This window comes from Marmota monax, unplaced genomic scaffold (genome assembly GCF_021218885.2).
Source record: "Marmota monax isolate L192 unplaced genomic scaffold, Marmota_monax_Labrador192_F-V1.1 WCK01_AAM20220418_F8-fsc00069, whole genome shotgun sequence".
NCBI lineage: Eukaryota > Metazoa > Chordata > Mammalia > Rodentia > Sciuridae > Marmota > Marmota monax.
The window spans coordinates 9,427,545-9,438,906 of record NW_026695243.1 but is presented as its reverse complement, the minus strand read 5'-3'; the positions used below and the strand labels follow the sequence as shown (position 1 = coordinate 9,438,906).

The 11,362-nt window shown below is 40.9% G+C and overlaps 1 protein-coding gene across 1 annotated transcript; it reads left to right on the top strand.

The window, feature by feature from the left end:
* Window positions 1–5,648: 5,648 nt before the first annotated feature.
* Tmem215 (transmembrane protein 215) lies at window positions 5,649–11,148 on the top strand. The gene is made up of 2 exons (XM_046457376.2): window positions 5,649–6,041; window positions 6,342–11,148. The coding sequence occupies exon 2, from the start codon at window positions 6,399–6,401 to the stop codon at window positions 7,104–7,106; it is 708 nt and encodes a 235-aa protein (XP_046313332.1). The 5' UTR covers window positions 5,649–6,041; window positions 6,342–6,398; the 3' UTR covers window positions 7,107–11,148.
* The last annotated feature ends 214 nt before the right edge of the window (window positions 11,149–11,362 follow it).

Sequence of the window (11,362 nt, the reverse complement as noted above, 5' to 3'; positions counted from 1 at the left end):
GGAGACCCTCAGGGTTATACAGTGGAGGGGGTAGAGAGAGAGGAGGGGAGGGGAGGGGAGAGGAGGGGAGGGGGGAAGGTGGAGGATGGGAAAGGCAGCGGAGCACAACAGACACTAGTATGGCAATATGTAAATCAATGGATGTGTAACTGATGTGATTCTGCAATCTGTGTATGGGGTGAAGGTGGGAGTTCATAACCCACTTGAATCAAAGTGTGGAATATGATATGTCAAGAAATTTGTAATGTTTTGAACAACCAACAATAAAAAATTAAATTTAAAAAAAAATTATGCATTTACTTGTCCTCTCACCAACATTTTGTTATTGATGTCACAGCTTACATCTTTTTATAATGTGTGTCTATTAATAAATTTTTGTAGCTACATTTATTAGTATTTTTGTCTTTTAACCCTTATATTATAGTTAAAAGTGATTTACATACCACCATAATAATATTAGCATATTCTATTGTTATTAAATTTATTTATTTTTATATGTTTAGTGAAAATTTGACTTTATTGATTTTGCCTTTCAAATCATTACTATTTATTCCTATTCAAGTTTTCTGTAAAGTATCTTGTTATCAGTATCCTTTAGCAGAGCATGTCTATAATTTTGTCTTGCTGTCTGGATATATTCCCAATCCTTATTTGAAATCAGAGCTATGGACACTGTTCTCAAGCTGTTTGGACTCTAGGAAGATGTTAGGTGGTAGAAAGTATATCAAGTACTTCTTCAGTTGACAGCTATGGCACCAGATAATTACCCCATCCTTCTCCTCTGAGCACTATTCCCCAAACATCTGTTATAGCAAAGGAATTCCTGGCTACCATGTCATCCAATAGTTAATTGGACTGCAAACAGGCACCTATCTCAAAATAATCCAATAAATTCTTTACCTGGGATGCATTAAGAAGTTACCATGTCTGGGCTGGGATGTAGCTCAGTGGCAAAGCATCTGCCTTGCATTCTCAAAGCCCTGAGTTTGATATCCCCAGTTCCAAATAAGACCAAAAAAAAAAAAAAAGAACCCCACCAAAGAAGTTACCATGTCTACCTCTAGGTCACTAACTTGATAACATGTATGCACTGGAGTTGCTGCGGTCCTGCTTTTCCACCTGGATACCAAACAAAAAAAAGAAACTAATCTGTGAAAAGAAAGGGAAGGCAAAATAGGCACAGGAAGAAGAGAAATGAGCATCAGAGCCAAACACCTGGTGGCATTTGAGTCTCTGATTTCACCTCTTTCCAGAGGCTTAGCTATGTCCCTGCCCTTGAGCTCCCTGAAAGAACCCCAAAAGGCCTCTTTTTTTTCTGACTTAGACTAGTTCCAATGCATTTCTGTTATTTCACCCCCCCCCAAAAAAAAATCATCCCTAATACAGAAAGAAGGCCAATAGGATCCATGTCCCATGGGTTTTCAGGCCCCAGAGCTAAAAATTAAAACCCAGAAGAGACTGAAAGACTAAAGGAGGACAAATGCCAGGAAGTCCAGAGAAGGAACAAGCTAACAGAGGCGCAACTCCATTTGGCCCTCACAGTCACTGTGCTTCCAGGCACGTGCCACTTCTGATCCGGAAGGGACGATCCCATGTTAGGGAATATGATTGTTGATGCTACATGACCTCTCCACAGAAATATGAAATACCTATCAGTCTCAGCAGCAACAACTACAAAATATTTATGGTATCTAGATGAAAGTTTCCATCTTCATCCTTTAAAATTTTAAAGTCTCTGAAATCAGAGACTCAAATGCTTCCAGGTCTTTGTCTGAGTTTTGAAGATGCTAGGAACCCTTAAAGTGAGGATTGCCGAGCAGGATAAAAAAGTGACTTGAAATAAGGAGGAACTGGAGAGGTGGGGTGATGACAAAGTTTAGGGTATGAGCTTTGCCAGCAAGCATGTGGTTGGTCCTGCTCCTTTGTCATTCTCTACTACACCTAGAGACTGCCCTGTCAATATAAAGCCCAGAGTGAAAATGACATAGAGCAGGCTGCAGCTGGTCCATCATAGACATGTATTGTGAGCATGTAGCCTTTAAGATCTGAAGGTCTTTTTTTAGCCCATATATAAACTATCCTATACTGACTAATCCACACACTTTGCTCTATATTAGTTCTATAAAGATTTATCCCAGGCTGAGCACTTGGCTTCCAAGGCACTGTGGTGAGAGAACTGCCCGAAGGACAGTAGCCATCTAGATATCTGGATGTCTCCTCCTGATGCCCACTATGGATGAGGCTCTGGCATTCTCCTTCCTCCGTGGGTGTTGGGGTGGTGATGGAGCTAGCCATAGGAACCTCACCCTGGCCCTGTGGAAGCCGCTTCCCCCTGAGGCCTGCCTTCTTAGCCAGCTCATCTGAGCTCCCTTTGCCCGACTTAATGTCTTATTTGACTTGTACCCCCTGCACCTAGCACAGTGCCAAGCACATAATAAACAGTCAAATAATAATAAGTGAATGGAAACTTTCTGAATTTCATCTGTACAACAACGTTTCTTCAAATGCTAGCATGCCTTAATTTCTATAATTTCAAAAATAAAAGGTTCTGTGTTTCCTTCTGAAACACCTACATGCCAGCCAAAGCTTCATTTCAACCTGAATTTTCTTTCTTTTCTAATGAAAAGCTTTGTATATGCTTACAGCACTGCAAGAACTGCTTAGGGTTTTAAAATTCTAGTGCAATCAAGCCAGACAGGCAAGAAATTAAACACTAGAATGCCTTATCTGTCTCTGAGTGATGTCTCCCACCTCCACCCACTATTGCTGCTGACTTGGGCAAGTACACCTGCTGTTTATAGACCATCCGAAATTACCTCCAAGAAGGAATTACTTTGAGAATAAGACTTATAATTAAACAGTAATTGAAGTTTCCTGTGGTTTTATGCATGGTTTTTATCTAATGCCTAAGTGGATGAACTGCATGGCTTAAAAGTCAGCATGGAATTAGATGTTTGAACAAGCAAGAGGAAGTCTCTGCTCAGTGATCTTGCTTTCTTTAGAACCCAGTTTGATATCCAGTACTATCATCAGAGCACTCACCCAACAATGACATCTGCTCAACCCTTCTAAAGTAACTTTCGGAAACAAGGAATATTAGAGTTGAAATGGACCTCGGCTAGCTCCTCATCCAAAACCTTTGATCTGCAAGAAGTTGAAACCCAGGAAAGTAAAGTGACTTCTCCAGTGTTACAGGTAGATGAGGGACTTAGGAGGTAAAACTATGATGACCCAGGTGACTTATTCAACGTAGAGTGTTAGGGAGAGAAAGGAGTATAGCATAATTCCAAATGTTCTCAGTTAGCAAATGAAAGGAAAGATGGGGTCAAATGAGAAAGAGCAGGTTTGGAGGAAATATCATGGGTCAAAAGTTTATGTCATGTTGAGTGTCTGTAAACCATCCAGACAGCAATATCAAGCAAACAACTGAATGTTATAGATCTGAAGCTGAGGAAAGAGGACAAGTTAAAGAGATTTGGGAATCATCAGCCTATGCAGGCATTTGAAAGTAGTATAGCAGGAGAAGTAAGAGAAAAGAAATCAGGGAAGGGGATTGCCAAAGTCAGAATGAGCTGAACCATCAATATCTAATGGGTCTCTTGGAAAAATGAATATGTAAACAGAACATTAGGAAACAGCCTTTAAATGAGTGACCAGGGAGGTATGGGGAAAATTTGATAAAATGATGTGAGTAAAGGGTAAGAGAAGGTGTCAGGAATGGAAAAGTGCTCAGTATTTGGAGCACATGAAGCTAGTTACTTCCCCAGTATTCATTCTCCTTTTTCTCCTTACAAAACCCTTTCTTTCAGAGCAGCAAGAATCTGGGAAACAAATCAACAGACTTTAATTCCCAGGCTTCTTGGTAGTCCACATTAGGTCCTTCTGGCCAGTTATAAACAGATAACCTATCTACTTGGCGGGACTGTGAGGAAAACTGTTATTTTTCATGATAAAGATAGCTGTACCTCACTTTTTTGCCGTCTTTTCTCCTTTCTTCCATCTGAAACGATTCTATGCCCTAACGTGCAGCAGCTCCTGCTATCTAATGCACATGAATATAAAAGATGACACAAAACACATCATGCAGTGAAAAGTGAGAAGAAACCCAGTTCACGATCCACCTAATTGAAAGTGAGAAACCTGGGAATCAACCTTGGCTCCTCCCTGTCTCACTTCATTGTGCTCCAAACACTTGATCCAACACTTAAATATCCTTCCTATTCACTTTCTTCTAACCACCTCTACTGGCCTGACATTCTTCGGGTCCACATCTTGTCTTGCCTGGCTTGCTGAATCACCCTCCTAAGAAGTCTTCCAGTTCCGGAATTACCACCTCCAACCTGCTCTCTCACCTGCTATTGCTGTCAAAGATTGAGCAGCTTTTTGTTGATCACTGCTTAAAATACTTCCACTGTTTTCCATTGCTAGCAGATAAAGTCAAGAGTCCTCAGTTTCACAGACAGATCTTTCATGTTTTTGTTCCTGCCCTACATGATGAGGGCACTGATTATGATGGGGGGTGGTGGTGGTGGAGAATATGTTTCAGCAGAGTTTTGAAAGAAACAGGAATTAAGAACCAAAGCACTGGGCTAGGAATTTATTCTTCACAATGCTCTTCCATAATATGGTATTAATATTCCCACTTTACAAATGGAAGGATTTGGTCTCGGAAAGATTAAGTCATGTTCCCAGGAACAAACACCTCGTTTACTTGAAGACCTAGATGTCAAAGAATTATCTAATTCTTCCCTCCCAGGTAGCACCTTGACATGAAAGAAGGTACTCCTCCCCATCCTGTTCCTCTCTACCCTCCTCCACCCTAAATGGGAATCACAGTCAAATCCTGTCTTGTCCCAGGGGCTAGAGAAATCTCTGTGGACGATCCAATGGGAAGAACATTGGGTTCTCTACTCGGGCTTCAGCGAGGGAGGAGAGAATCGTCCAGAGCTGAGCAGTGTTGTAAGAGTGGCGATCCTGACCTGCGAAGTCCAGGCCCTTCCTCCTCGTTCGTTCGAGGGGTCCAGACGGACGGACCTGAAGCCCTTATCCCTTGCCCCAGCCAACCTGGCTAGGACAAGGGCTGTGTTGGAGTAGAATCGAGGGTTCCAGAGCTCTGCAGTCCGGAGCTGGAAGAACACTGGGAAAGCACTAAAGTGCCTTCCCTCATGGCACAAGCAAGACCCGGAACCCACCCTCACCACTAACAGCCTGGAGGCTCGGGCTGTGCACTTCAGCAGCGCAGTCAGCTCCGCTGCAAGGGCGCTTTCGTGCGCACCGGTGGCCCAGCGCCAGGCGGAGCAGTCTAAAGGCATGGAGTCCCATCAGCGATACAGCTCTCTGCACCCCGAGGCTAAGAGAGCAGTTGGAGAGCTAGGGCAGTCGGATCACCCGATTTGTAGCTGAAGAGTGAGGGTCCCAGAGGACATCTCCAGCTGGCACCTAACTCCTCACACCTCGAACTTGGAACCCAGATTCGGACTTCCTACCGGCTGTCCGGTGGGAAAACCAACCTGGGCTGCCGTCTCTGACCACCCACAGCCTCGCTCCCTAAATCCTCCCCCGCCGAGAAACGGGTCCAGCCACCTGCTAGGCTCTCCCGGGCAGAGGGACAACCGAACCCCGACTGTTCCCAGCAGCTTCGACGAAACCCTGGACAGCCCCTTCCGCCTAGTGGGGTCTGACCCCCTCGCGCCCCCGCGCGTCCTTCTTTGTCTCTGAGCTTGCTCTGAAAGTGATGTAACGAGGCCAGGCTCGCGATCCGCTTTCCCACTTGCCAGACTCAGTCCTTCCTCCCTCCCCCCAGCGCCCGGCGCTCGGAGCGCAGAGTGGGCGCTGGGCTGCGCGGAGGCTCTGCTTCCAGAGCCCTGGGGACCGACGGGCACCGCCAGGAAAGACTCTCCCACGTCCCACCTCCTGGATGCACAGTCAGTGGGGAACACCAGGCTTTTCTCTCAGAACTAAGGGGCAGCTGCTGCGAAGGTTTCTGAGGAGACTCAGCCTGACTTCTTTCCCAACTCCCGGGAGACGGCAAGAAACCTCAGGTAACTCAGTGACCCTAGTCGGTGCATGTTTATATCAGAAACAGACAAGGATTACAGTAGGGAGGGAGGGACACGGAGGAGAGAGACAGAGGAGGACAGAGAGGCACAGATTGCAAGAGAAACAGGGAAAGACAGAGATTGTAAGGGAAAACAGGGAGATTGCAATAGAGATAGAGGAAGACAGAGATTAAGACTGAAAGACAATTGAGAGTCAAAGAGCAAGAAAAAGAGTAGATGGGTGGAAACTTGAATGGGATTTTTTAAAAAAGCAAAAAACCCTGTGATTTCACCTCTTGACAGAGAGAAGGACACTGCTTCCTGACCAGCAAACAGCCCCCAACCTGGATGGAGTGAAAGATGCGGCCTGATGACATCAATCCCAGGACTGGGCTGGTGGTGGCCCTGGTCAGCGTCTTCCTGGTCTTTGGTTTCATGTTCACTGTCTCTGGGATGAAGGGAGAGACTCTAGGAAACATCCCCCTCCTGGCCATCGGACCAGCCATCTGCCTACCAGGCATCGCAGCCATTGCTCTGGCAAGGAAAACCGAGGGATGTACCAAATGGCCTGAGAATGAGCTGCTATGGGTCCGCAAATTGCCCTGCTTCCGGAAACCCAAGGACAAGGAGGTGGTGGAATTGCTGAGGACCCCTTCAGACCTGGAGTCGGGCAAAGGGAGCTCAGATGAGCTGGCTAAGAAGGCAGGCCTCAGCGGGAAGCAGCTCCCACAGGGCCCGGGTGAGGTTCCTATGGCTAGCTCCATCACCACCCCAACACCCACGGAGGAAGGAGAATGCCAGAGCCTGGTCCATAGTGGGCATCAGGAGGAGACATCCAGATACCTAGATGGCTACTGTCCTTCAGGCAGTTCCCTCACCCACAGTGCCTTGGAAGCCAAGTGCTCAGCCTGGGACAAATCTGAATGCCCTGAGCCTGAGGACAGCATCTTCTTTGTGCCCCAGGACAGTATCATTGTCTGCTCCTACAAGCAGAACAGCCCCTACGACAGATACTGTTGTTACATCAATCAGAGCCAAGGCAGGTGGGACCACGAGACCATAGTCTAAGCTTTGCATACAAGGGTCACTGTGCTGATAGAAACATGACTACACCCCGCTTCCAATGGAGGGAGATTGCTCTGCTCCAACAGTCTTCACACTGTTAAAAATCAACATGGTATGTGATGGTTGTACAGACCTCTGGTGCCTGAGAGTCCTGTAAATAGGCATGTTGGGGACAAAATTTTAGGAAAGGGTAATGAGGATTAAGGACACTAGAAGAGGCAGTGGGTAGGAAAGGAAGTAGTTCCAATTGCTTCTTTAAAATTTTTTAAATGTTGAATGTTTTGTAAAATAACCCCAAAAGTGCTTTCAGCTGAAAAGTGCTTTCATGCTGAAAGCAAGATAAACCTGGAGTGGGTCACAGATGCCAGTCATCAAATGATGCATGGACTATCCACAGGGAAACTAAGTTGCTTTATGTCTCAAAAAAATGAAAGAAAAAAAAAGTAGTGCTCTAATATGTGAAATGATTTTTGTCTGGCAAAAAGCTTTTCACACTTGGTAATTGATGAAAGAAAAAAAAAATCAAGATAGAATAGTTAAAACCTCCTTAGACCAGATAGTTTTTGGAGATAGGAGAGTTAAAAACAATTAAATTTTGTAATTAAGTTGTATGGAATTATTCTTTGACAAGATCATGGTTTCAAATAAAGTAAGGTGACAAGTCATAGGAAAAACAATATTTTTAGATGGCTATGTTACATCTTAAACTCTTCATTTAAATTGAACTTGTGTCTTTATCTGACTTTTTTTTTAACAATTACTATCAGTCATGCATAATTTCCTTACCAGGTGCAAAAGGACTTTTATGTAATATTTTCATAGATTAGAATTTGTTTTCATAAAAACAAAACAAATTTTACATATATAGCCAAGTGTCTTTAACATTTCTGGGAGACATGTACTGCTAATTACTATATGCTTTTTAAAATCTGAAAACTACAAAGTCCATATATTAGTTTTGAACATGATACAAAATTTGTATAAAATGCAATGGTTGAATCTTTGGAAATGGTTTTTGTTTGTTTGTTTGTTTTTGTTTTTCACATTTGCTCAACAACCCCACAGTCTAGATAGTCCAATGAAACAAGAATTAATGTTCTAGATTTAACCAAAGCCCAGATTTTTTAAAGTTTACCATACTAGTGAACTTTTACATGATAAAATCCCTTCATTTCATACATTTTTTTCAGCAGCTAAGGAAAAAAAGTGATAATGGTATCCCAAAATTTCTTTCCTTTTTCTCTTGCTCAACTACAGTAGGTAAAAAGGAATATCAACTAGAATACAATTTGATCCCTATTGTAGAAGAATCTTGAATTATATACAGGAATGGTGATAGATTTTATCTTAAAGATCAGGATTATTCTATAGTCATCAAAGAATGATGATTTCAAGTAATCCAATCATTTTAGTCACTTTCTCACAAAAGGTGAATTGAGGACAAAAATTGGGGGCTTATCTCTTTCATGTATTTCAAGTCCAACTCTGTAATTCTTAAGGATAGCAATTGTTCTGTCAAGAATCATCCTCCTAAAAAAATCACAATTTTCAGATCAAGTTCAAGATCAAAAGCATATGATTTTTTTTTTAAGTAGGGTTTAAATGTTAGAAATTTAGATGTGTGATCCTGGGAATTTTTTTTATCTTTTCACACACCTCAATTTCCTACTCTATCAAAGGAGAGGGGAATGGATCTGATTTATACTAAATTGTTTCTATCACTCATTCCCAGCTTGAATATTCTATGCTACTACATCAAAGGCACTTTATATGTTGCCAGTAAATGAGTTACAGCAAGATGCATGCCAAAGTTATGCAATTCATGATCAAAATTATGCAACAATGATTGAATTGCTACTACTCAAAAGAATTTTGCAGATGTATGAAACAGATGTGTTTTATTACCAAATATTATATCAATACATGCCTGGGAATAAAATTGAAGATGATAGGAATAAAATATTTTAGGAGTTTTTTAAAATGTTGTTGTAGCCCAAAGTAAAGTAATCTAATACACAGTCTTGCACTAAATGTAATTGGTTTGGATTTGGGATGGGGACAGATGGTTGCCCCAAATCACAGTACCTTTTAATTCTAATGCATTTTGAAGCAGGAAATAATATTTCTATAGAGAAAAAAATTATTAGATAACTCTTAGGAACAAAACTTTTTCTAATGTGTTTGCCACTGTTGATATCTTTAAAAGTGAGAAGACAATGAGAGATATTTACAAAGACTCAGCAGATCTTACATAGGTATGAAAGGAAATGCTTATAGTATCAGGTATGGTTTGGGATTTGGAAAAAAGTTATTTTCCAATCTCTTGGAACAAGCTTAAACTCTCTCTCTCTCTCTCTCTCTCTCTCTCTCTCTCTCTCTCTCTCTCTCTCTCCCTCCCTCCCTCCCTCTCCCTCTCCCTCTCCCTCTCCCTCTCCCTCTCCCTCTCTCAGACACACACACACACATACACCCACACACACACAGTTTCTTCTTCTACCTATGTAAAATACTGAAGGTATCTTAAGTGTGCATTTGAGGGAATATTTTCTTGTACTAAAAGAATTATTTGCAAATGTTGGGCTGGGAGGTTTAATTTGTTTACCAGAAAAAAATAAAATATGCGATTGTGTCATGTGTGAATTTTTCTTAACATCTTATATTAAGCAACTCCCTCCCATATGCAGCAAGATAGCCAAGTACCCCAAATCGACATTTATAAGTACTATTCAGGATAAAACTGTTGTTCTTTTGAACAGAGGTAGAAAAAAAGGAGAAAATGGAATTTCCACCCTTTAGAGGAAAAGAGAGTAGTTCATTCTAGTCAACAGTTCTAGAACATATTAATATTAATATAATGGACAAGAGGACAGTTCCTGGTAGTCTTTAAGAATATCCAAGCAGATATAAATTTAAGCAGGCAGTAAGTTCCTTTATTTTGCTATTAATTCAAATACTCATTTCTACTTGATTTTGAATAGGCATTTTATTTTTGAAATTTTGTATTTAACTTCTCTTGCTCTATATTCCTACTTATTAGGCACATGGGTTTTTTTTCCAAACTGTTTCTTGATTCCAAAGTGTAAATTTAGCCAAGATATCCAAGCTGGAGCATATTAAACAACTGTTTCAAGATTTATTTTCTATTGCAATCATACTGGCAAACAAAATCCAGATACAGCGAAGTTCAGGCTCTCTTCCAAACTCTACTAACCAGCTCTTCTGAAATTGTTTTCAATACTGGGAATCTTAATATCCATTGAGCTGGTAAATGTAGAAAAGGAAAGTTCATTCTTTTTAATTTTTTCTCTTTTGTAACATGCAATCTCTACTTATTTATTAATATCTCCCCTCTGCACCCATAGCATTATTTATTTGGTGATTTCATGTTGTTATTACCACTATTATTTTATCACATTGAAGAAAATACTTTTGAGAGTCCCCAATCCCAGTATCCTAACAGAATTTATAGTATTTCTCTGTTGACATATCATCTTCCAAACTTCTACACGCATATGCACATACATACTATAACAATGTGTCTTTCCTTTTTTCTCTCTCTCTTTTAAATACATGGTAAGCATGTTTCTCTATTTCTCTACATATTCCTAATTATCAATTAACATTGTGTCATATTCCATATTTTAGTGACATTTCATAATTTATCATGCCATTCCTTACTGATGACCATACATTGAGTTTTATAGGTGGCTTTGTATGTTCTTTTTCTATTGTTGGTAACTCTGCTACATTATTTGCTCTATGCCCATAGGGATGAAAATTTACAATTGAAAAGCTGACTTCTTACAGAGAGAGCATAAATGTATACTAAACCAAACTCTCCTTATTAGTGTTCAATCTTCTCTTCACTTATAGATGTAAGATTAAAGTGGGAGAAAATGTAATGCTGCTTCCAAAGATCCTCCCATCAGGACCACAATTAGTATTTTTACAAGATGAGACATGTACCCAGTTAAGATACCATCACTATTTTCTTCAAAATGAGATGACAACAGTGTCAGTTTTCAAGAGCGTAAATGTCCACAAGCAAAATGATAGACTTAAACAATAATAAATTGGAATATTCCAAAGCATTTTAAGTGTATCACCATATATTTTGTAATATATGTCATATGTATGTACACATTGCTATGCATTCATGATTTATAAGTGAGTTGAAATATCAGGAATTCAACAGACTCTGCCCGTGTCTTTTCTGTGTTTTAGTTCTTTACCACAAAAAAAAAAAAAAAAAAAAACCT

Coding starts and splice junctions, on each gene's coding strand:
- Tmem215 (XM_046457376.2), top strand. CDS start 6,399: ATGCGGCCTGATGACATCAATCCCAGGACTGGGCTGGTGGTGGCCCTG.